The 24,951-nt window shown below is 50.5% G+C and overlaps 4 protein-coding genes across 4 annotated transcripts; 1 reads left to right on the top strand and 3 right to left on the bottom strand.

The window, feature by feature from the left end:
* Positions 1-183: 183 nt before the first annotated feature.
* Positions 184-9,508, top strand: LOC131215694 (calphotin-like). Its single transcript, XM_058210086.1, has 9 exons — positions 184-195; positions 264-496; positions 783-858; positions 3,980-4,033; positions 4,102-4,532; positions 5,814-5,902; positions 6,869-7,143; positions 9,110-9,145; positions 9,209-9,508. The coding sequence occupies exons 1-9, from the start codon at positions 184-186 to the stop codon at positions 9,506-9,508; spliced, it is 1,506 nt and encodes a 501-aa protein (XP_058066069.1).
* On the bottom strand, positions 1,940-2,503 carry LOC131206410 (cuticle protein 67-like). Its single transcript, XM_058198951.1, has 2 exons — positions 2,366-2,503; positions 1,940-2,302 (listed from the first exon to the last, which is right to left on the bottom strand). Exons 1-2 carry the CDS (start codon positions 2,378-2,380, stop codon positions 1,940-1,942), a joined length of 378 nt encoding a protein of 125 aa, XP_058054934.1. The 5' UTR covers positions 2,381-2,503.
* LOC131206411 (cuticle protein 5.1-like) lies at positions 8,128-8,428 on the bottom strand. The gene is made up of 2 exons (XM_058198952.1): positions 8,414-8,428; positions 8,128-8,352 (listed from the first exon to the last, which is right to left on the bottom strand). Exons 1-2 carry the CDS (start codon positions 8,426-8,428, stop codon positions 8,128-8,130), a joined length of 240 nt encoding a protein of 79 aa, XP_058054935.1.
* A 3,382-nt stretch (positions 9,509-12,890) lies between the features above and the next one.
* Positions 12,891-24,647, bottom strand: LOC131215693 (collagen alpha-1(IX) chain-like). Its single transcript, XM_058210085.1, has 8 exons — positions 24,574-24,647; positions 15,557-15,600; positions 15,046-15,476; positions 14,601-14,975; positions 14,474-14,545; positions 14,082-14,408; positions 13,160-14,018; positions 12,891-13,091 (listed from the first exon to the last, which is right to left on the bottom strand). Exons 1-8 carry the CDS (start codon positions 24,645-24,647, stop codon positions 12,967-12,969), a joined length of 2,307 nt encoding a protein of 768 aa, XP_058066068.1. The 3' UTR covers positions 12,891-12,966.
* Between the last annotated feature and the right edge of the window lie 304 nt (positions 24,648-24,951).

The following is a 24,951-nucleotide window of genomic DNA, read 5'->3' as shown; positions in this document are numbered from 1 at the left end:
AAACCACCTACTTGGCCACCGATTATCCGATGGTCCAGGGTTCTGATTTTGCTTCAACCACCAGTGATTCGTTGATTCGTATTTAAGACACTCGCGGCTCACTGGAAGTCATCAGTCCAGCTGCAGACGCATCATTAGCAACATTCGACCAGCCCCAGCCTCAAGCTCCCAATTATCTTCAAAATGTTCAAGATTGTAAGTATCCGACATAGTATTCGATCGATAGGAAAGAAGACTAAAGTTCGGTGCCTTTTTCTTCACAGGTTTGCCTTTTCGCCATCCTGGCCGTTGCCTCCGTGTCGGCGAAGGCTGACCCTAAGCCAGGCGTGTTGGCGTACGCCGCGCCGGCCGCTTATGTCGCTGCTCCGGCTGCCTATGTCGCCGAGGGTGCCGCCGTTTACGAACGGACCTTCCACGGCAATGCCGCCCCTCTTGCCTACGCCGCGTACGCCGCCCCGTACCCTTATGCTGCCGCTCCGTTGGCCTACTCCGCGCCGTACGTTGCTGCCGCTCCGGCGCCGGTGTTGTTGAAGTAGAGGACCTCTGTTTTCGGCCTGATCCTGATTCTCTCTGTTGATCCAGGGCAAAAGTGGAAGCCTGTGTAAATAAACTTGTTGAACAACGTGCTTTTAGCCATGTGCTAAAGCAAAAAGCAATTTTTCCATCTGCTGTTAGAATAATTGGGCCCAAGATCCGAAGATTTTCTCTTTTTTATTTGAAACACAGCTTTCAATGAATTTGGTCTTTATCTCAACGAACTCCACCTTCGCCTCTAATACTAGAGCCCTGTTCAAAATGTGCAAAATGCTGTTGATCTTCAAGAGAACATTCCAAGGAGAACAACATAAGGAACTCTTGGTAAGGCTTGACGCCAAAAGGGTCGGTTGAAACAATAGATTGTACTCAATGTGCATCGACATCAGGATCACTCCCAAACGATCAAGAGTAGGTCTTGACCGTGATCTACAACGACAAAGAAGTGATAGTACAAGAAGGTGAACGAAAATCGCCGTAAGGATACGAGGAAAGATTACTAATTACAATCTAGATTAAAATAAATACATACTTTTTAATATAATACTTGTGGTGGATGCAGCCCCGGCTTAAGTTTAGAGCGACAATGTATATGTGGCAGACCCGTGAAACAATGTAACAGAGCGATCGTTGCTCTTAGCGAAGAATCGCGTTTGGGTAAACAATAATCAAATACCCACAGGAACCACCCAAATGCATCTGGTGGACGATATAAACATTGGACTCAGCATAAACACCCTCACTCCACTCGGGCGACGATCGATTATGCTGAGCATTGCAAAAAGGGTTACGTAAGCCACCACAGTTAGGTCGCAGCAAGCTCAGATTGGATCAGAGCTAAAAGTAATCTTAATCCAAACGCGGATGCGAGAGGATCTGCGCATACCGCACAGTTCAAGAAGAGCGAAATAAAGTCGAGTGGATTACAACCGAAATGTAAAAGTGTACAGACAAGTTTATTACATTTCATACTGATGAAGAAATATTAACGTATACTTTTCAGAAAAGCCATATGTGACCCTTACAACATTTGAAGAGGTGTGTTTGGTTTGTGAACTCAATACTTGCAAACAAAAGTAATCTTGGAAGAACCAAAACATATTTTGAAATATTTTGTAACTATCTGTAAATTCGTCACTTTAAGGTATGAGCGTATAAAATCAGTTCGCCGATTTAAGATAATAAATAATGGTTAAATTAATTGTTTATTAATATGCTCAATTTACTTTTTCTCATTCAATTATCTTGCTTAACAAGATGAAGCACAACCATGAAGGACCGACGTTTGTGATATTTTAAACCTTATCAACCATAAACCCACATAAAACGCACAATCTTTAAGGTGTTACAATCATTTAATCACATTTATTGCCAACAATGCATTACAATGGAAATCGGACTAGCGTTACAGGACGTATTTGGCGGCAAACGGAGCGGTGTAGGCAAAGGGTGAAGCGGCCAGCGCTGCCGGGGCAGCAGCATACGCGGACAACACCGGAGCGGCAGTGTACGCGGCGTACGCCGGATTGATGACCTGTGAGTTGTGCGAAGTGACGAAGGCAGAGTCCCCAACGTTGGCATACCCGGCCGCATAGGCCACGGCCGGAACAGCACCAGGAGCAACGGCCAACGGAGCCGAGTAAGCGGTCAGCGGGGCAGCGAATGGAGCCGCGAGGGGTGCGGCACTGTAAGCCAGCGGAGCGGCCGGCAACACGGCTCCAGGCTTAGCACAAACGGTGGCCACAACGGCCAGCAGGATAACCAAGGTCTGAAAAAGGCGGAGTATTTAAAAGAAACGTACTTTGAAAAGGATTTCATCCCACGGTCTTACGATTTTGCAGAACATTTCGGCTTGAGATGGTTAATTCGGAATGAGTTCGGAAGGTTCGACTGCCCAGGCACTAACTGATGTCGTAAAGACCAAACGCCGTTTATATACCCCCGGTCGCTGGTCGCCGGGCCACCTCCTTGCAGCGTCTAACGCATCCTTGCCGAGTGATTCGCCCCATTTTCGAGTGGCCACCGAATGTCAACGAGATGCAAATCTATCAAACCCCCACTAGATAGACAAAGAAAGCGAGAGTTACAGGTTACAGGGCCGTGTGTCCTTGCACACCCCTCCGTAATTTTCGTCATATATTTTTTCTCTTAATTTTCCTTTTCTATTTGGTCGAATTGAGGAAGGATTTCGAAAGAAAGTCCCAAAAATAGCGCTCCAAATCCCAGCCGCTGGCGCTCGTTGTGTAAGTATCGGGCGCAAAAGTGGTGCCGAATACTAATTCCTTCGTTTCCAGCGTTCCGTTGCACTTTGGGGGGTGGCGAACAATTCGATGCAACCGACCGATATTGGTTATGAATCGGAGCATCCAGGCGCGATGCAATCCAATTAACAATTCCGATCCAAGTACAACGATTGGCTGCCAGTTTGTGTTTGGAATTTATTGGATAGCTTAAAGTTAAACGATTAACGTTTAAAAGACTCACTTCTTTCGCTTTAATATTGTAATTAACGACAGCATTTCTCTTCGTCTTCGTTAATCTTTTGCGACTTAGCATTAGCCCAAACAATGAGTGAAGCGAGACAAATTGAGTTGTTTACATGCTCGACCCGGACGCTTCGGAAAGGCCAACATTCCGCCGGTAAGTGTTCCGTGACACTTTCGGCAAACCCGCCGCACACTTATCATCGATGTCTTCAGATCACCTTGATCCGATTTGCCAACGGCAAACCGCCGGTGGAGAACTGCCACGGTGCCCTTGAACTAGTGTTCCAATATGAAGCAATGGCGTCCGTTGCCAGCCGTTGTGGGCCATAATTTACGTACCACTCTGAACCCTCGTATCTAGCAGCGCGTCCTGGTCCCGGTGCCTGGCCGCTCCGTGCAGTAACGGAGCAGCTACCGGCCGCGTGAAATGGCCTGCACTAAATAATACGCGCAAGAGTGGCAAAGAAAACGGTCCCACAATTGTAATCCGATTACCGGCGTGCACCGTACGTGATGAGCATCAGTAAATAGTAAGCCGATGGCGTCGTCACCGCGCCGCGTAACGTAACACGTGGACCGCCCTTACCGGCGGTTGACAGAAGTCGTTTACCACATTTCCAATTTTTGGTATATTTTCAGCCCCTCGACGAGACCTTCGCGCGGTCGATTAGTAGTTCGGTTCGCCCGGCGGGGTTTATGGCTCACTTTCAGGTGACAAAATGATGAAGAAGAGACCGACGGACAGGAAAGTGCGCATAAAGCAATTACCGGCGCACGTACCACTGTTGCACCAGTTTCGAGTGCCGATGGGTTGGCCGATGGGAGTCCTGCCTCCTGCTGCTGCTGCTGAGGAGGGGCCACATCGGAATGAGTCCGATTGGCTACTGTTGTGGTCGTATATAAAGATGCGCACGATCGTTGAAGGATCATACACCGATCGAGCTTCCAGCCGTTAACAGTTAGCCCCGAAAGCCCTCAACAACTCAACTCGAACCAAAATGTTCACCAAACTGGTAAGTCGGAGCTACGCAGGACACAGCGCCGGGGTAGGTGGTACTAATTCTTGACGATCCCTTTCCAGATCTGCCTTGCCGCTCTGGCCATCTCGTGTGCTTCGGCCAAGCCAGGACTCGTGGCGCCCGTAGCGTACGCCGCCGGCCCAGCCGTAGTGACCGCGCAAAGCTCGCAGGTTGTCGCCCGGAACTACAACGGAATCGCTCCGCTAGCGTATGCTGCCCCAGCCGTGGCTTATGCTGCTGCCCCAGCCGTCGCTAAGGTTGCGGCCCCGCTAGCGTACGCTGCCGCCCCTCATGCTCATGTGGCCGCTCCGGTCGCTTACGCTGCACCCTACGCTGCTCCTTACGCTGCTCCTTACGCTGCTCCGTTCGCCACTCCGTTTGCCGCCCCGTACGCCCATGCTCATTATGCTGCGCCGTATGCTGCGCCCTATGCTGCGCCTTATGCGGCCGCCTATGCTGCACCGTATGCTGCCCGTGCTCCGTATCAGCTGTGGTAAACGCCGGAAGCCCATCGTTGTTACCGCAATGTCCTTACAGTTCCTTAAGAATGTCCGTCTGGCTGGTGATGTCGTGCGTTGTTGAGTAATAAACCGTAGAGAACTTTCATAATCAATTCACAACCCCGTTTTTGTCCGTAGCCCAATGCCTCAAGTAATCCGCTTTAGAAAGAAATGAAAACATAAACAAACAAACAGTATTATCTTCAACCGGCCGAGATTGGTGTCCCTTTTTCCGGCACACACCTATTTAAGGAGTCAACACGGAGCAACTAGAAACTGCTAAAGAACATTGAACTGAGTTAGCTGAGCGCAACCGGATCGAATGTAATCGTCGAAACAGGTTTCGATCGGTTATGTGCCGGGAACCTTGGTTTTCGGCCCAACTGCCAATTCTAGATCTTGCTCTCGCTTTCAATCGGCTCCCATTTCAAACATTCGTCAAACCAGTGGCATCAAAATGTTAACCACATTTCAAAAAGTGTCCGACTTGGGCCAGGTTCTGCCTTCTTCTTGTGTGGTGGGTTCTTGCTAATCTACCCGTTCGTTCCTGTGGCCACTTTACTCAACCGGTTCGGCGTTAGTTTAATAAGGCGCTTATTACGGTGCCTTCCGGTGGTTTAATGAGAGCAGCGAATGTAGAGTTAACTATTTTTAACGGGTTCGTACCCCTTTCGGGCCAGAGAACGAGACAACCAAGCTAACCTTTAAACGACTTCTTGTAAGGCACTTCTAAGAAAGTAGCGTTCGAATCCTGTACGACCGGCTTTCGGACCACTAAAAGCGCGAAACGTTTGGCGATTTGTCCTTCCGTTTGCTTTGGCCGTTGATCGATGGAAGTTAGATGATCAACTTCTATATACCGCGCTGTGGTCTGACGTTCCCCAAGCACACCCGTTCCGGGTGTTCCAGTGAATTAACAATCTTTCTACACATCCATATATGTGCGTCCTGGTTCTTCTTCTTGTCACATTGCCTGGGGCAGCAGTATGTAAATCGTGCGTATAAAAGGCACTCAGAAGCAGTGTGGAACAATCATACCCAAACAAACGTGCATCGGCTCAGCATCCACTTTTGAGTATAACTCTTCAAAAAAAAACTCCCCAAAGTTCGTAAAAATGTTCACCAAACTGGTAAGTGTTTTGTACGAACGATCAGGAGATCGCCAGGATCAATTGCCTACCGTTTCAGTTCATCGTCGCCCTTGCCGTGGTGTGCGCTTCGGCCGGAGTTGTTGAGCGTTCGCCCCGGGATGCCGTGTATCCGTTGGCCTACAGTGCCGGAGTGTATCCGTACGCGTACGGTGCCCCGGTAGCCTCAACCTACTCCACCTACTCCGGAGCACCCGTCTACTCCACGTACTCTGGTAGCCCCGTGGCTTACAGTGCCTATTCCGCTCCGGTCGTATCCTCGCCGTACGGATACTACGGACGCACCGTGGTTGTCTAGGATGTGGAGCATCGAATGCCCCCCCGATCGACCTCACGGATCTAGAACCGCAAAATACCTCCAGACCCCTCGTCTCTAGTGCTTTCCGTTCAATTCAGTTGACACCGTCCCAATGATCTGAACCATTCTGTATAATAAAGTAACTGAATTTTCATTCGACTTGCCACTGGTTTATGATTTCTTTTTTGGAAAGGAGTTTTGACGGAGTTATCAAGTTACTTTCAATCGCTGCAAAAAGGGCAAAACACAGGGAAAGCCCCGAAGGCAGTAAATCGCAATCGCAATTGATCATCCGATTATGCGACCATGTTTGGCGCGTATTTCAATGCCACCCCTACGACGCCGTTATGTCACAGTGCGTGGCCGGGGTGTTGTCGATGTCCGACCAGTGCCGGAGTTAGACGATCGTGCCTGGTCCGGTGACGACGGCCACGGAATAGATTTACTCGCCGCCAATGGGCGGTTTGGGTGGTGCTCGAAAATACTACCCGAAATCGGTGCGAATGGGCGCATAATCGTGACCACGGTTCCGGCAGATGGGACTCTACCGATAGACCGCTGGACGGCGGTGGGAACAATGGCCCGGGGCGTCGATATAAATACCCGAGAAAGGGGATTATGGGTTCATTACGCGCTAATTGACCACCGAGTCCGCAGGTTCCTCTTCGCTGAATTCAGCCTTGTCCGCGTAGTAAGTTCCGCTAGTGCCTCGAAAATGGTTCCCACAGTGGTGAGTGTGTTGCAATCGGCGCTGGTCATTCGAGGACACACACCGTTTGACGTGTCCGTTCCTTGTTTCAGTTCCTCGCTGTCGTCGGTAGCTTGCTCACAGGAGCTTCCGCCAAGCCACATGTTCTAGCTCCGGTCGGACCGGCCTTTGTAGCGGCCCAAAGCTCCCAGGTGTTCGCCCGGACGTACAACGGATTCGCTCCCTTCCCGGGCGTGGTGCCCGCGGCCATTCCGGCTCCCGTGCCCGTCCCACTGCCCGCTCCGACGTTCTTCGTGCCCGCTCCACCGACCCAGTTCTACTATCCACATCCGGTGGTCTACAGTCCGCCGGTGGCGGTTCCGGTCCCAGCCGTTCCGGCCGTTCCCGCGGCCCCGGCTGCTGCGCCGGTTGCTAAGCTGGTTGCGCCAGTCGCGAAGGTAGCGAAACTGGTACGGCCCTACCTCACGACGTTCCGTTACCGGTCGGTGGTTGCCTAACGTCCGGCGAACCTGTGTGATTAAGTAGAGTGCCTAAGCTTATCAGCGTCATAGACTGCAATCGAGAGACACACCTGTACCGCACACGGTCAAGACCGTAGAGCCATCGTGTTGCATAAAATGCTCAAATAAAAATAGTCAAATTGTTATAAGATGAATGAAGCTCCAATGAGGTTTTCCACTTGTTTTGGGGCACTTTTGGTGGTTTGAAAACGGAAAAGCCTCAAAGATTGTCAAGTCTTAATATAGACGAAATCGGTTGACGATATCCGTTCATTGAACATTTCTAAAGGGACATTCGGAAGAGTAATTTCCTCAGAAATCTTTCATTTATCGTTCCTCTTTAATGACTTTGGATCTATGAGATGATCTAAGATTAGAAAGAATTTTGAGATATTGAACATCGGCTGATAATGACCTTTATGAGTTCATAATTCGAATATGTTTGATCATTGTTTAATCTGGTGGCAGTTGATAATTTTGCATTAACGTTGAGGTACGCAATTTATATCAACATTTGGCTGACTTTTATTTGTTCTCCTGTTTTAAGGCATTTAGATACGTTTAGATGAAACAAAGGTCCTTAGATGTAATGTGAATCCTTAGATAGATTTTCAAACGTCGCTAAACCTTGAAACATTTTAAGAAGCTTTAAATTATCTTTTTAGGCGACAAAAACCAGAAAAGTTGAAAAGCTCAATAGAAATAATAAAATCAATAACAATTCATCTTGGATGGCTGATTTGGGTTATCGAATGTATTGGAATGAAATAAAATAAAACGAACCTCACTAAAAACCTTTACGTAATGTAAACAGTAAAATATGCCAGAAATTGTATGATTGGCAAAAATTCTTTATTTTACATTAAAACAATCAACGAGAGCATTGTCCGGGGAGCACCGAGTGAATTCCGATCAATTTCGGGGATTTCCGTTCTACAGAACCAGCGAACCGTAGGCAGCGTAGGGATACGCACTGTACGCATACGGTGACGCAGTGTAGGCCGCGGCCACGGGACCGGCGGTGTAGGCTGCGGCGAACGGAGTGGCAAACGGAGAGGCCACCGCAACTGACGGGGCTGCCAGGAGGGGCGAGGAGTAGGCCACCGGGAACACGGGCTTACCGTAGACCGCCGCTACGATCAGCGCCAGGAAAAAGATCTACCGGAGGATCGAAAAGGAGTCACATCGACTGATCGCTGCTACTGAAGAGGCTACTTACGATTTTGGCAAACATGTTGTTGTTGGGCTGGCTGGCTGTCTGTCTTGGGCTGACTCTTGACCGAAGTGCACTGTACGGCTAGATGAAGAATGTCCACGGTATTTATACTCTTCTAGGTGGGCAGATGGACCCCGATCGGTCTTTAAAATTCGATCAACAAACGTACGGCCTCCTACACATCCATTCAAAGTCCGTGGATAAAGCGAAGATCCATGACCCACCTGTCAGAGTCGTCCCTACCAATCGGGGCGGGGCGGTACCTTCGCTAAATCGAAGGTCCTTTATCAAGTGCCAAACCCCGCCAACGCCCTCGTCAAGGTCGAGTTCCCTCTCGTAGACCCGACGTACTCGGTGTTACGCAACGACGCAGTGACACCATTAACAGGAGCACGTCTGGCCTGTGATTTCGATTGACAAATCGAAGCCGCCAGGCGGCAGGGCTATCAGATGGGCAGGGCTGGCCATTAGTATTCCCATCAGATGCGCCGCGTTCGGATTGGCCGACGCGGTTTCGCTCCACCGAATCGTCAATTACTTGGACGCAATCGAAGGCGCTCCTCTGAATTTTGGGGAACGAAGCTCACTCACTGATAGTGTAGTCGGTATAAAAACCATCCCCAGTGTCACCGGGGACTACAGTAACACGCCGCTATCTAACCAACTCACTTAGTTCCTCGCACGGTTCTCGCGGTTCAGACCAACTCCCCGAACAAAATGTCTGCCAAAATTGTGGTAAGTCCTAAGTCTAAGCCGGACCCTTACGCCAGGATTCTACATCTGCAACACCGTTCTCAGATCTGTCTGGTTGCCTGCGTGCTGGGAGCTGTGTCCGCCGGGGTCTTCCCTGTCGCTGCGCCGTTGGCCGCCGCAGGAGTAGTCGCTCCGTACGCCACCTCCTACAACGCGCACACCATCAATCACGCCGTGGCGGCACCGGTTGTTGCTGCTGCCCCCGCCCTCGTAGCTCCGGCGGCACGGTTCGTGGCCGCCGCCCCGGCACCGCTGGCCGCGCCACTCGCCTACACCGCCGCCGGTCTGCCCGCGTACAGTCCTTACGCGGCGCTCAACGGACTTCCGGCGCCGTATGTGTTCTAAGTTACTCGCCCGATGCCGGAGGGTTACGGGCCACAGCGCAGCCGGCTGATTGGTTCTGAAGAGACCACGGGCCTCTATCGCTTCCCACTTCAACTTTAGCACAATTTTATATCCCTTTTGTAAATAGCCTTTCATAAAGTGCAAATGGAATTAGCGTGAAAAATATAATTTGTTACAAAACGTATACTCGACGATTGTTTTGATTTGGATCCCGAAACTACTTTGCGGTCATTTTCTGGTAAGTCTGTTTTCAAATTTCTGTTTGCCAATTAATAGGCCAAACTTGCAAGACGTACGCAAGGCCAGAATTAAAAGGACACCCTGCTCAGTTTAAAGTGTCACCTCAAACAAATTAAGGCGATTTGTGTAATGGTTGAGCAATGAAGTAGATTTTATATTTCCGATGGAATTTCTTAAGTGGAATCGTTTGGAATGGTATTCAATTATGCTCAATTTGGTCCCAGCTTTACAAAAAAAAAATACAACTAAATTATTGTTTAAAAAATTGTAAAAGTTATCCTTATCGTCAAACATGCCTCATTAGAGCACCCTAAATACATTGTGACAATAAAGTATCCGGAAATTTGTAATCTTGTGATGTAATTAAAATTAATTAAAATGTAAAAATGATTTATTCGATTTTCCATTATTTTGTGGCGTTAGGTTGCTACACATGTCAGTGACTTATGGTAAAAATTTCGGCCATTTTGAATAATCGGTCAATTTTTAACAGCTGTTTTTTTGTGCGCGTGTCTTGACCCATCGGCGATTTTTTGTTCTTCCAAAAAATGGATGGCAAGGAATCTTTATCAAATTATGTGTAGAAAAAGAAATGAAGAGCTCGGATGCAATCGAAATGTTGACTATGGCTTATGATGAAGCTATTAAGACCAAAAGCAGCGCTTATCGTTGGTTCAAACTTTTTTCAGATAAGAAGATGTGAACGTCAAAAAGCCAAGTTTGGTCTATTGGGAACAGTTTTGCTCAAAGTTTTCTTCAATTGCAGGGTCGTGGTGCCACATGAGTTGTTGCCAAAGGATAGAACGGCTAACAAAGAATATTTCCTGCAAGTTATGCGCAATTTGCGCGAAGCAATCCGCCCCAAACGTGAAATCCAAAAGCGAAACCTAAAAGTCGTGAAATTTTTTAAACAGACCACGTGCATACGAAGTTTAAGATCGTTGCTTGTGTGCGAAATTTTGTCCAAAAACTACAAAGTAATGATCCCAAAGCCACCGTATTGACCAAATCTGGACCCCTGTGGCTTTTTCTTGTTTCCAAAACTCAAATTTCATTTATGACAAGACAGAAATCGCCGATAAAGACAAAACACGTTCAAGCAAAACAGCTGTAAAAAATTAACTGAGCATTAAACAAAGTTAAATGCTACGAAAGAGAAGAAGTGAACAATCGAAATTCCTTTTTGGAGCTTGGGAGATTTAAAACAATTATTAAAATAACAACTGAATCAAGTCTTTTATTCACTTTAAAGTTGTAGAGATTAGACAAGTCGTCACAAGAATTGTTCCAAAAAAGGTTCCTAAAAGAATTCCTGAACAGATGTTTCGGCTATAAAACCAACTAGAGACGTTGAAAGAAATCTACACTCAACAGATATGGTTCCTTATAACTTAACTCTCGAGTAGGGCGGAACAGTCGTCAACGATGGTCACTGTACTTGGGGCAGTTGTCCAGGAATGAACAGTGGATCTTGAACAGCTGACAGCTGAATTCGGAAGTAAAGCTGGGGCTCCGGCCGGTTAAGGATGTAGTCCCAGAGTATTTCCTGACTTAAAAACGCCTACCAAAGCGTTCACGTTTCTTGCCCATCAGGGTTGTGGTCATAGCGAAACATCGGCAATCGCTGACTCTGGATGCCAACAACGATTGCTACAAGCGGAGCGGCCCTTTGGAAAAATCTCACCCAGCATCACCTTGTTATGTTCGCCGTTCGCTAATCGCTCATTAAATTGCCTTAATCGGATCATGTCGAGGGACAGCTCTCGAGGGAATTACCATAATGAACGTGCTCTAATTGTGCTCATTACAATAATATCACTGTTTCGCCCAAACCAAGGAGTCGCTCCGGCCGACACTCATCGAAGGTCGCAAACATTCCGTCCCGGGCAGCTGGCAGGCAACCCCTGCGTACGATCATTTATCAACCGGCCAGTGGACAAACATTGGCCAAAGGGCGACGCGAAGGTGACCCCCACGGAGCACCACCAATCGGCGTCGGGAAGTTGGTGTCAAAAGTTTTCGCCAACTCATCGTGTAACAATTTTACATCCACAGCTGATTCGTTGCGTGGCCACTTGGAGCTTTTCAATGGCACATTGTGGCGGCCCGGATGGTGCTCGGATTGTTTACAACCGCCACCGCCGATTGGGAGCTAGCGATTGGTTTCGCCATCGTTTCAATCTGCTCCGGCGGCGCACGGCTCATCCGCGGAGCGGGCCTCCGATCGGCGATCGTGACCGCTGGCGGGTTGATCAATCTCTGAGTGCAAACCTGATAAATCAACCCCGCAAACAACGGTCGCGACCCTTCGTGATCCGAGCGTGGCCCAGCAACATAATAACCATTTACGGTGCAAGCCCAGCGAGCCGTCCCAGGTCAAGCAGACCCGTCGTTGACCGTGAAGAGGGCGCCGAAGAAGTCCACTCTGCCCGAGGACGCATGTGCAACATAATTCAAGCTGTTTTATGTGCGGTGCACGAGATACGCGAGGCTCTACGGTCTACTTCTCCGGTTTGGTCTGGCCACCGCCGAAAACGGAACCCTTGAGAAGGGCTTGCCCTTTGAGAGAACAATGTATTTTCGAACGCACGTCCGTGCCGACGACAGGCCACCAGATCAAGATCCCCACGAGCAGGAGTGGATTGGTTTGGAGTGCGGTCGGCGGCAGCGTCGATGACGTGTGGAATTGAATTTTCCCATTTTCCTCACCCGCCCCACAGGCCAACCACATGGCGTGGCGGTCGTTTATAATGAAGATTTGTCCGAGCCGCGACGCCCCGAAGTTAGCGGGCTCCAAACTCCACGACGCTACGCGCTGACCTTCGGCTCCGTAATTGATTTCCTTCTGGCGCTGGCCCTTGACTCCCACGACACCACGTGGCCGCGGGGTTGAAGGTAACGGACGGCGACGAAAAAAAAGGGGGAAAAAATAGATTACCACTTTAGGTCCCCGGGTCGGGTCGGAAGGCGAGGATAATTATTGATAATTTGTATAGCCGTGTTTCTTTCATTCCACTCCACCGGCCAGTGGCCAGTGCAACGTGTTTGCGGTGGCGACATCGCCCTATGAGTCCACATCCTGCCACGGCGCAATGCGTCTACTAAGATGGAAGTCAGTTAGACGCAACCTTGCCGTGTGCGATTAGCAATTAGAACGGGTGCTGAAATGCAAAACGAATTTATTGTTCGAAGCTCGGGCGACGCGCCGCCGGCAGTGTTTAGTAGTTGGGGCCCTTGGTCTGCTGGTTGGAGCGGAAGTTCTGCGCGGCGGCCGCCGCCGCCATGTAGCAATCGTTCGGGCAAACGCCCGGAATGCCCGGGGCACCTCGAACGCCCGGATGTCCTTGGGATGAAACGATCGGAGCCTGGTTAGAAAAAACGGAAAACGACCACGATCGCCCAACCACTTACCTGCTCCGCCCGGTTCACCGCGCTCACCGGCACGCCCCGGAGGTCCAGTGATCGAGTCACCCGGTGGCCCCGCAGGACCAATGGGACCTCGGGGTCCCATAATCCCGACCCCATCTCGTCCATTCTCACCCGGTAGTCCTGGCTCACCACGCTCACCGGCCGAACCAGGGGCACCGGGAGCTCCCGCTTCTCCAGGGATACCTCGTTCCCCGGCAAACCCGGCGTATCCTCGTTCGCCTTTCTCTCCGGGCCGACCAGCAATTCCAGGGCGGCCTGGTTTCGATACTCCCGGTGGTCCCGGTGGTCCAATCAAACCTTCGGTCAGCTCGGCCAGCTGGTCTCGCAGCACGGCACGGCAGATGTCACGCACTTCCGCCTCGGTGTAGCTACGCCCGGGAACACCCGGGGCACCGGTAGCTCCCACTTGTCCCGGGAGTCCCGCGATCCCTTGCGGTCCCTGCGCTCCGTCCACTCCGGGAGGCCCGGGAACGCCGGCGGCACCTTCTGGACCGCGCAGCCCACCGGCACCACGTTCCCCAGGAAGCCCGGTATAACCGACGGGGCCACGATGGCCGTAGGACATGAAGTTTTCAAAGTACCGACCACTAGTACCGCCTGTACCACCACCGCCACCATCGCCCGATCCTTCACCGGGAGGGCCAGGTGGTCCGGGTAGACCACGCATACCGGTGTCCCCTTTATTGCCCTTTTCGCCATCTCTGCCGGAAATTCCCGGTAATCCCGGTGGTCCAATGACACCCGACTCAGCAACTACGTCACCCGGCTCTCCTTTGGCTCCCTGTGGACCGGGCAATCCGGGAAGTCCAATTCCAGCGACACCCTGTTCACCGCGAGCTCCCTGAAACGGAACGCTTTCGGTAAGTCGCGTTTCTGTTCGGGGTCCTGCCGTTGTCAGCATTACCTTTGGACCCGTCAGCCCTGGTACACCATCGTTTCCTTGCTGCCCGGGAGCTCCCGGTGGCCCAATCAGACCCCGCGGGCCCGTTATCGACTGTCCCGCCCGACCAGGCTCACCCTTCTCACCGGGAGTTCCTACACCCGCTGGTCCAGGTGGACCTCTGGGGCCCACCGGGCCGGAAACTGCTGCTCCAGCAACCGCCGCCATTCCCGGTTCTCCCTTCGGACCTTGCAGCCCCATAATGCCTACTCCCGGCTCTCCTTTATCGCCCCTTGCACCGACGGTCGCTGTCCCCGGAGGTCCCTCCAATCCACGAGGTCCTGGTGGGCCCTAAATGAAAGAGGGTTTTTGAGTGAAGACTTGAGGCAGCAAACAAGGTGTAAGAATTGTAGTACCCTACGACCGAATGCCCCGGCTTCTCCCTTAGCTCCGGGAGGTCCTGGCAGTCCAGGTGCACCGGGGGATCCCTGAAATGGTAAACATCAATGCGATATCCAGCAATGGACGGAACGCGGAACCTACATCGGTTCCATTGTAGCCGGGTGGGCAGACGGCTTTACAGTCCGGGCGTGGTGTTGGGCCCTCGGGAAGGTTGGCCGTCAGCGATGCCACGTCGTACACCGGCAGCTCGTCGCAGTTTCCGCGGGCTGGCCGTGTTGGGTCACAGTTCATCACCATCCACTGCAGGTCGATCACCGGAGACTCGGGCTCGAAAACGGAAGTCTGCGCAAACCGGGAGATCGACACGTACCCATCGTCAATGTCGAACCGATCGCGTGGCTCAAGCGGCACGTTCAGGTTCCCGTCGATCGAGCGCACGGGACGACAGTCGATCCAAAGGTTCAGATACTCGTCCGTTACGCCGAGCATGATCTTGTGCCAGTTGTGGTCGAACAGCTGGCGGGAAAAAGGGCGACATGTTTAGACTCTCGCAACGCAATCCTCGTTCAGCTCGATCGCTACCTACCGGCGTGTGATGGTACTCGACGATCTGCTGCTCGCCTTCCGTCGCCGGAAGTCCGATCTGAAGTACCTGTCGGCCGGGGTTCAGCGTGATCGCCAGCTGGCTCTCCTGGACTTCGTTGGTGACCTCGAACAGATGCCACGACGAGTCGCCCTCGTCCTCGATGCGGTACGTGCACTCGAAGGAGAACTGTTGCGGCAACCCGAGCGGGAACGCCTCGATCGAGCGCATCGTCATGTTCGCTTCCTTCTCGAATCGATAGGCCGTCTGGTACTCGTTGGTTCCTTGGAGCCGGTGCAGCCGGTAGTTGCTTCGGGACTCGAACTGATCCAGCCGGAACTCGCGGATCAAATCGAACGACCGCAGATCCACATCGCCCGGTCTCCACCGGCCACAGGGGCCCTCCTCATACTCCTCCTCGTCCTCCTCGAGCTCTGCCATCGAGAAAGCAGATGGGGGATTGGCATTAATACGCACACTGGCCAGCGAAGGGCACGAAGGCTGGAACACTTACGCGATCTGGTGAGGCCAGCCAGGCACAGCCACAGAATCAACAGACTTTGGACAGCGTCATCGAATCACCCGTTTTGGTGTAGTGTAGTGTTTAGACAAAATATTTAGAGATGAATATTAATATTCATTGAACCAATTGACCAATTGACGTATTAATTATGAGATCAACTTCATTCTTCTAGAAAATTTGTTAGTTAGTTGTATAGGGTGACTTTAAACTACCGATTACTTGACTTTTAAAGCGTCAAACTTTATTCTGGAAATTGTAAAAATATGGTAAAAACTTTGACATTTACGAAATCGGCCACTATAGGCTTACGGAAAATTTGGAAACATTGAAAACTTATTTCCAGAGTGGTAAGTCTTTAACTCAAACTGCACGAAATTTGAAAAGCACAGTTTCAACAGGACGACACTACGCGTCAGCCACAATCGACACTGGACCACCTTATGGATGGACCTTGTTCAAACAAAGCTACGCTCTACAGACGTTAATTTAAAATGTTGCAGTCGGGAACTTCATTAACGTCTTCAGTGAAACAATCACATCCAGCAGATTAAAAAAGATTGTTGAAAATTTTACAAAGAATTGGCATAATGCTAATCACTAACAAGAAACATTTTGTGGCATTAAATATTCTCTTTGACCACTAGGAGCCAAGTAAGCATCATCAACGCTCCTTAATCAGAACAGCGAGACACACCTTTCTAGTTGAACTCGAACCATGTTTCACAATCTTTCACCGTCTTTTCACCACTACGTGTCACTTTCCATACACATTGCTCGTTGCCACTAAGCTGAGAGCCCCGTTTTCCTGGCCCAGTTCCCGAGAGGAATTGGTTCCGCCTTACACGGAATCTAGCGCCGAACTGAGCCGAGTGGATCTTCTCCTGGCCGTTCTTGTATCAGTCACTTCCGACATTGATCTAAATGTGGGCCAGTGAATTAATTCACCATATGGGACGCTTCCCGAGATCCACCAGACTCCGCTCCGTTCTAGCCAGTCAAAGTTCTTCTTTTGCAAATCAAGCGACTGGCTTCGTTAGCCAGGCACAGAGAACAACGTCATCTTTTCGGGCAGGGTTGGTGAAATAATTTATCAACTCCGGGGCCGGCGGGACACTGTGGCCACAAATCTGTTGACCATATGTCCGGGTGTGATCGCGCGACGCTCTTCGCCTGGGTGTTGGGGGACTGCCCGTAAGATCACTTCCTGAGCAGACCGTTGAGACGGCCCAGCGCTTTGCTGTTGGCGATTTGTCAAGAAATAAATTCAATATGTAAAATCGCAACTGTCGCGGCGATGAATGGATCGAATGACTCACTCTTCGATTGAGCAGAGTTGGTTACTCCATAATCAAACAATTATGCTATAAATATTGCGGGCCCTTGTTGGCCCGCAAACGTCATGCCAATAAGGCAACGAAAGGTAGCTTTCGTTCGCGTATGGCGGCGTACCGCAACCTTAATCCTATTGAATGAGGACTGAGGATCAATAAATTTGCTTTCGCTCCTGACAGTGCTGGTCGTGTAGGGTCTGTGCACTTCATACAATGACCCTTGGGAATGTCTTGGGACTACAGTCGGAGTGACCGTGCACGGGATCGGTGATATCGATCGGTTCGAACTCCTTGCGCCCAAGCCGGCGAGATGACCGCGAGTAGCCCCGCGAGTTCTTGGCTCATCTCGTCCCGGTCTCGGGCCCACCACCGACCGAGAAATGTCGTTCGGGTTCTGTATATTTTCGCTTCGCCAAACGCACCGAGCGCGACCATTAATCAATTTTATAGCATTCTCGCACTGAAATGTTATGAAACCCGGGCGTCGTCGTCGTCATGGTGATGGCTGCACGGTGTGATTGTGATCGCTCGCCGCTGGCCGCCCCGGGTCGGCGTCTGATTTGGCGAGTGATTGAACCCGTTCCGCGGCTCAAGCCGGCCAACATAACGCGCGGCAAAAACGCCGAGCCGAGCCGAGAATATGATTTATCGTCGGCGGCATCTGGGGGTCCCAAAGGGGGCTAAGAACTCGCCCCTTGTTTCAGCCGAGTGTGCGAAAGGCGTAATTACGGAACGGCCAGCAGGGCGTAATGTGTGTTTCCGATCCCGGCCACTTCCACGTGGTGGTGACGATCGCTGTGTGTTCCACCGCATTCCAGATCCGGTCCTCGGGGTGGTCAAACGTGGTTAATCCTATCGAGTGAAATGACAAACGGAATTAGGAACAATTTATCATCCCTTTAAAGGAAAGTCCACTCCCCGAAGGTCCTGACTCGATCTTGTTTGCGGGCTCCATACACAGGATATCTGTTCGTGGATTGGGTCTCAAACCCCCGTTACTCTCGTCTGCAATTCTAGGTGGTCTGTCAATGATTTTGAGGAAAGAACCTGTTGAGTGACCGGTTCCGGACCTGACGAGATCGTGGATAACTTCAGGAGCGAGGCAGGTATTTATTAGATTGTCCAATTTCGTCGCAGAAGTACCAGGTGTCGTTATTGTGCTAATTAATTTTCAGATTCTTCAGAGATTTCACCCCGAAAGAACTATGGTTCTGAAACGCTACATCGCGGAGCGTTGTCTGCAGAGTGCTAGCTGCGGAGTAGTTGGCAACCGTGGCGAGGTGCCAAACCCGTCACCACGCCGGGGAGCCGAATGACCAAACGAGAGGGTCTTTATCTCTGACAGGTAACACGCGTTACTCCGTACCCACGTGACTCGTAAAGCGTCCGTGGCTGCTGTGTGGGGTTCGGACCCGGGGCGAAAGGGCTGCGCGTTACGCTTGACCAGCTCCAATCCTTGCGTCCCGATAGCGTCGTCGTCGTTGCGAGCCGCGCCGTCGAGCCGAGCTCAATGCAATGTTGCAATTTACGATGATTAAATTTATAATAAAGTCACCGTGGTAACCCCGTCGTCGTGGTCGTCGGGGCGCGTACGGCGGCCCAAGACCCAGGACTGGATGTTTTTTTTCGCTCTCGCTTTTCGGTCAAAACCAAAGTGACAACGCAGCGAGCCGTACGATCGAAGGGATCACGGGTCGAATGGACCAGGGGTGCCTAACCCGCGAACCCGCCTGTCTCTGTGAAGGGTTACGCGGTGGTGGTGCTGGTCCTCGTGGCCCGCCCTGCGGTCAGCGCGAAACAAAACGTTACCATTAGGATTTAATTTATCATTTCGATCACCACGTCACAGCGAGCGAGCAACGAATCGTGCGTACATGATTTGTGGGCGATTTGCAGTCGCAAGTGCCGCATTCACCGATGGGATGCAAATTGGCCGGCCGGTGTTTTTAATTGGGTTTCCGTCGATCCATGGGTTCGGCCTCCCTTTTTGTTGCCGGGCTTAAATGTAGAACACATGACACAAAGTGCATTTAGCAGTCAAATGGTTCTCACACAGTGCTAAGCGAAGGATATTTCAGTTAATTTACGACATTAATATGACCCTTGGCGTACTTCAATTATTAATCTTCGGGTGGACTTTGGGGTACGTACCAGTACGGGGAATAGATTAATGATCACTTTCGATCACTGCCAATGTGGTATCAGTCGAACTAACCAGATCGTAACTCCGAAAACTGTCTACTTCTTAAGTTTTATCAACAGTTTAATCAAATTTTTCCTCAACATTACGAAAACGCACTGCAAAATTTAATCAATGTTTCTTGCAAAATTGTGTTCACCTCAATTCAATCTCTCGGACAGGGTGGTATTTTTATACAGGGTGGTAAACTCAAGATCCTTTTTTTCATTTGCTAATAATTTTCGGTTTAATATTTTTCGATGCTTGAATATTATTTATTCGAAACGTTCATTCATGAATTTCTTCTTAATGATAACAAATTTTGGTCAAATGTCCACCACGATTTGAATTTGGGCCTAGAGGTGGCCAATAGTTGCTGGTTTGTTCGCGTAATATTTATCTTTCACCGCTCCCCAAAGATAGTAGTACTCGTCTAAGTCTAAGTTATCAGCTTCAACCGGAACCGAAGAACCGCCTGACCAAAATACGCATCGAACAGTCCCTCGGGTTTGGTGCATCAACTATGTTTATTAACATAAACACCGAGGTCGATATGAGGTTAAATGAAATGATCTTTTCAAATGTCGTACGATTTAACCTAACACTTTGAAATTGAAGTTTTTCATATTTCGCAATTTTCTGCAACCAAAGGTGTATTTTGTATATAAATAACATGAATCAGTCTTTCAAATACAAGATTTTTGTTTAAAATTAACTCGAAACTATCTACGATCAATGAAGAACTGTTACAATTCATTCCATTCCAGATCGAACGGGAAGACGCGAATCGGCCCCCTAACCGATTTGTTAATAAATTCAATTCAAAAGGCACCCTGCGAGAAAAACAAACGACCCCTGTTTGGAAGGACCCGGCGATTAGATAGGCGAGGCGAGAGGCCGAGTGGCTACGCAGAGCCATTTTAATGAGCCAGCTGATTGCAATAGAAATAACGATCAGATGCGGGCACGCGACACGCACGGTGAACGGTGAGCTTTCACGAATTTATTAAGTGCGTGAACGGCGCGACGCCGGCGCTGGCTACCGAATCACGTGCGTGGCGGCCACCGAGGCAGGAAGTTGTTATGATTGAAAGGTTGTTTTTCTTTTTTCTTCGCAGTTGATCGCGTCGCGAAGGGACCTTCGCGGTGGGGCGAGCCGAGCGGGTAAGCCCCGGGTGCCTATTTTGTGAGTTGCGTTTGTTGTCCCCATTTTCCTTCGACTGATAAACTTCAAACAGGTTGGAGCGAAAATGGGGACATCAAGTTCTGCTGCAGATATGCAGTCTAGGAGCCAACGCGGTGTTATGGTATGATTTTCTCGGAAATAAAATTGATTGGCCCGCAAAAGGATCCTTAGACCACGGTTCGCTGGAGGCTTTCCAAGGCTTTGTCCACCTAACACTTGTTAATGTCAAATTCTCGCGATCCACCTACGACCATCGTCGCCCCCGGGCCTGAGCTGCAATTAGTTAATCAACATCGAAGTGGATAAATGGTCGATAATTGCTACCCTGTCGCTACCTTCTCGGGGACCGCGAGTGTGTCTCCTTCGGCCACGGGCAACTTGGGTGAAGGCGTGCCGTTTCAAGGAAGAGGCAAATATCACGCCACCACGCGGACAATAAAAAGCGGCCATCCAACGTTCGATTGATTCATCGTTTTTCGAGGCAATTCGGAAGACGTGCCTTGACAACCGCACGTTCCGTCGCCTCGCTCGCCGTGAATCGGCAGCACGGATCGTGCGGAAAAAAACTGTCTCAAGGACGCGTGAACGGCTGGCCAGTCAGCCACGACGCTGCATAACCCGCGTTACGCGGACCGTTACTTCAAGAGCAACCGAGCTGGGAGTTTCCGTATGCATTCCGCTTCGTCTAAGCTTTTCGCAATCCGGCGGCCCCCATTGTGGGATGGAGTTGTCGCCTTTTGCCACCTGGAGTCGCGGCATTAACCTCCGCTTCATATGCACAGCCCGTCCTCACCGTTGCATCAGGTCACGAGTGCCGCCTGGGGCCTGTGGGGTCTTAGACAAGATGGTCTCACAATGTGTCATTATTTTAAGCGAACTTTTCGATGTGTTTATTACGTCGACCACGTCGACACGCCGTTGTTGCTGTTGTCGCCACAATGGCCCGCGCCGTTTGTCGAAATGCACCGGGCACGGACAACACATCTTTCAGTGCCCCTGGTCGATGCTGCAACTGCACCAATTGTCGCGCGCAGAATTATGCTGCAAAGTTATGCTCGCGACATTAGATTGTATGCCATTTCTCATCCCCGGCAAGAAACGGTTCCACTACGCTTCACGCCTACAAATTGTGGCCCGTGTCCGTGGTTCGTGCTCCTCTCAAACGCGCTGCTTATCGCGCAAGGTTGAGCCGCACGGAAGGCCAATCTTGTCCGGCCGTCCATAGGGCAATCGGCGCTTTTACTTTACGAGGTCCGTGAGCTCGTCGCCGACCCCGGGACGTTGGGCTGACATTTTATTTTTGCGCGGATTAAAAACAACAACGCGGTCGGTTGTTGTGCTTGAACTATATGATGTTTTTGATACCCTCGGTCGGAGCACTTGAGAATGTCCGGACGACGCCGGCCGAAAAGAGCAAACCGATCGACATTTTCCAAAACGGATCGGACGGATCGACGGGGCCGAGGGCTCGCGCTGTGCAGAATGGGTCAGTGTAAATTACCGTGGCAGAGAACATAAATCCGATCGAGAATGATCCGTCCGGTGGCTGGCGGTTGATTTATTGGCTTGTGGATTGGTCCTTTTATCTCTCACTTTTAAGGTCTGTCGGAAAGTAGTTACACTACTCAAGGCAATACGTGGCAATTCTATATGACCCTTGGGACACTACAAGGACCTTAAATTTAAAAAATATTCTCGATGGTCCTTCAATATGTTTTTTTGCTATTATGGTCATTTTGAGAGTTTCAAGTTTAATAAATAGTTATGCACTGACACTAGGATAAATGATACTTAGTGTTTAAAAAATGATAAATATTCCGGTTTGTGGCATCGTTGAAACGGGGCACTACCTTCGGATTGACCCAGCAAATCGTTAATATTCGTTTGCTCCAGTTCGCGTACGGTGACATTTTGTGCGTCGTTGTCATCGGCGAATGATCACTTTTTCTTTGCCAGTTGCCAGTTGCCGGCACGGGCAAGGCGCTGGCACGCTGAAGCCCCAACGACCGAAGCGTAAATCAACTTGACCCATATACTTATTTTTCCCATGATCCACTCTGCCCGCGGAATGCAACGGCCGAGCAGTGGCCGAGCAAGCTGTGGCCACTTTTCATCTGTATCACTTAATGCCGACTTATTTATCGTATTGTCAGTCGATGCCTAGAGACCTACCTATACTGTGGCCTCTCTGACTAGAGTACCTGCACCTGAGCCAGGGACCCTCGGCTAGGAACCGTCTAATGACCGTATCGTAGAGGTCGGAGGCGTCGGTTACGTAACAGGGCAGGCCGCAGCCCCATTCTAGACTCGGTCGCGTGTCCATCGACCGGTGGTTGTCACTTACCCCCGGGGTGGCCGGTGTCGAGCCTCGCATTTCATGATAAAAACCCTGCCACCGCCGTGTGGCAGGGTTGTCTCCGATAACGCCTTGTACAACACGCACGACGTCCAATAAATCGGGAAAGGTTGAAAACTCGGATCCAGTTCTACATCAGGCACCACCCGTCTGCGGTCAGACGGAGGCTGCCGTGCTCTTTTGTGGCCCAGTCCGGGTCCGGTTTTTCGGCGCTCCTCCCGAAGGCCTCCTGCCACGACCGGTGGCCCACTGGACCAGTGACACCGCAAGAGTCGGCGGCGGCGGCGACGTCCAACTTGTCCGAGCCGAGCCGGCCCTGCACGGCGGTGGGTCACGAGCCCTTCGCACTGCTCGCTTTACGATTCAATCGTCTGGCTTGCATCACGGACCGGCCAGCCACAGTCAGCTGTTTCAAAGCGCCCGACGGGGCTCTCGGACGGGCTTGAAGATTGAAGTGTGCCACGCGAACGTGTGGCCACCGGAGAAAACGAGAAAAGCAGTCTTGATGTTGAGCACTTTTCATTTTATCACATTAATTATCGCTTCAAAGATCGCGTTAGGATCGCGATCGCTTTTCTTCCTTTTTTGGGGGCAAAGCGAGCCCAGCGAAACTGAAACTCCGTCCATTATCCAATCCTGGTGCACAACCTGGCGCCCTTTCAGGCAGGAGTGATTTCGATAGCACCGAGAGAGAGCCAGCCTAATGGTGCCAGCGGTAGGGCAAATTGGTTGAATTAAATCACCGTTTGGTGGGACCTCGGTGTGAAGTGTGCCTATGAAAAGCACAAAAATTATTGTCGTCAATGGCCGTTGCACTGCCCAACGGTCTCAAATGGATGTCCGTTAGGCGCAATGTATATTTTTTGGATAGATTAATGCCGTGAATGATATTATTTCTTGCTCACATCATTATCGCATGATCATGTCATTTTGATCACCTTTTTCCTTTTTGGTGGTTAAATAATTGATTATATAGATGTTAATGGCTTTCCAATTACTTATACCTATTTTAATAACTTATTAACATAAAGCATCATAGCATAAAAATTTAAAAAAAACTAAAACCCTATTACACCTAAACAGAATTCACCTTTAGCAATGATAGACCTACACTCTTGAACGGAATCAGAAGTGATCTAAACGATTGATTACGACAGCCCAGAATGACATTGCGCGGTCAGCGGGAATAATTGTTGCTTCAGCAGCACCGAGCAGCAACAGAGGAATTCGCCTTTGCTGTCGCGCGAGCATTCGTGATATAATCGATCACTTAACGACGACGACAAGTGATCGAGCAAATATGAGGGGACCAATCAGACCAGAACAGCCACGGTTCTAGTTCATTCTGCCTCATGCCGCGCACCGATCCGATCGCGATCATAATCACCTCTCGGCGAGCATTAGCCAGTGCTTGGGCGCGTGTGACAAACTTGCAGCCCTCCGCTTGGAGCGGAATCGCTACAATTAGCCAATGCGCCAAACGATGACGATGACGATGACGTGTCGGGTTGGGTGATCGAGTGCATCGACAATGCCACGGCGTGGTCCGACTACGACGCCCCGGGTCCGGTGGCTCGATCTAAGTGCTCTGCTCGATATCGCGCCGTGCACGATTAATGACCGTTGTTGGAGCGATCGATCGTACGATAGGGCCGCCACCGCCGCCGCCGAAGGTTTCAACCCTTCAGCCAGCGGCAGGAGCATACGAATAGAACCCTATCTCCGGGGGAGAAGTCCTTGACTCTGAGTGTGACTCTTTCGCGCTCGGGGTTCGCCTGAATTGGAGGCAATAAAAATAGTTAGACGCCATTCAGTCCGCCGAGGTGGTAATGAAAAAAGGTAATCAAAGATGTTGGCCGAATGTCGTTTCGTGGCTGTAGTAGAACTTTATGGTCCTCTCGGCGGGCCAATCAGGAACTGGCTCCATTGATCCGGGTTTGCGGCTCCCGGACCTACCCGTCAGTTCCAAGAATCTCCCTGTCTCCCTCGGTCATAATCCACTTGTCCACGCCGATTGCACCGATCGCCATCGCCGGCGACCTTCGCTGACATTGAAAGCATAAATCAGTGCACGGAAGGCGATCGCGACGTTATACGATCTCACACAGCACACGGGCTCGTGGTTCCGGTTTTTTGCTCACGCGATTGTTCTTCGATCGTTGCCCGTGGTGTGGAAGCCTCACTCCAGATTCAATTTCTGTTTACGATCCTGCCTACGGGCGGATCGTTTAGTCGCTCGGCCCCACCAGCGCCATTGTGCACACCTGGTGTGCATAATTGTTGATGCAAATTATCTGCTCCGAGATCTCCGCCAGGCTGCAACGAGGACGCCGC

This window comes from Anopheles bellator, chromosome 1 (genome assembly GCF_943735745.2).
Source record: "Anopheles bellator chromosome 1, idAnoBellAS_SP24_06.2, whole genome shotgun sequence".
Classification (NCBI taxonomy): domain Eukaryota; kingdom Metazoa; phylum Arthropoda; class Insecta; order Diptera; family Culicidae; genus Anopheles; species Anopheles bellator.
This window is presented reverse-complemented; position numbering and strand designations above follow the sequence as displayed.

Coding starts and splice junctions, on each gene's coding strand:
- LOC131215694 (XM_058210086.1), top strand. Junction 497..782: donor CCGTTGGCCTACTCCGCGCC/GTACGTTGCTGC, acceptor CTCTAATACTAG/AGCCCTGTTCAAAATGTGCA. Junction 5,903..6,868: donor CGTCTACTCCACGTACTCTG/GTAGCCCCGTGG, acceptor CGGCCTTTGTAG/CGGCCCAAAGCTCCCAGGTG.
- LOC131215693 (XM_058210085.1), bottom strand. CDS start 24,647: ATGGCGATCGGTGCAATCGGCGTGGACAAGTGGATTATGACCGAGGGA. Junction 15,601..24,573: donor GAGATTCTTGGAACTGACGG/GTAGGTCCGGGA, acceptor CGCTGTCCAAAG/TCTGTTGATTCTGTGGCTGT. Junction 14,409..14,473: donor CCGGGGCATTCGGTCGTAGG/GTACTACAATTC, acceptor TCTTTCATTTAG/GGCCCACCAGGACCTCGTGG.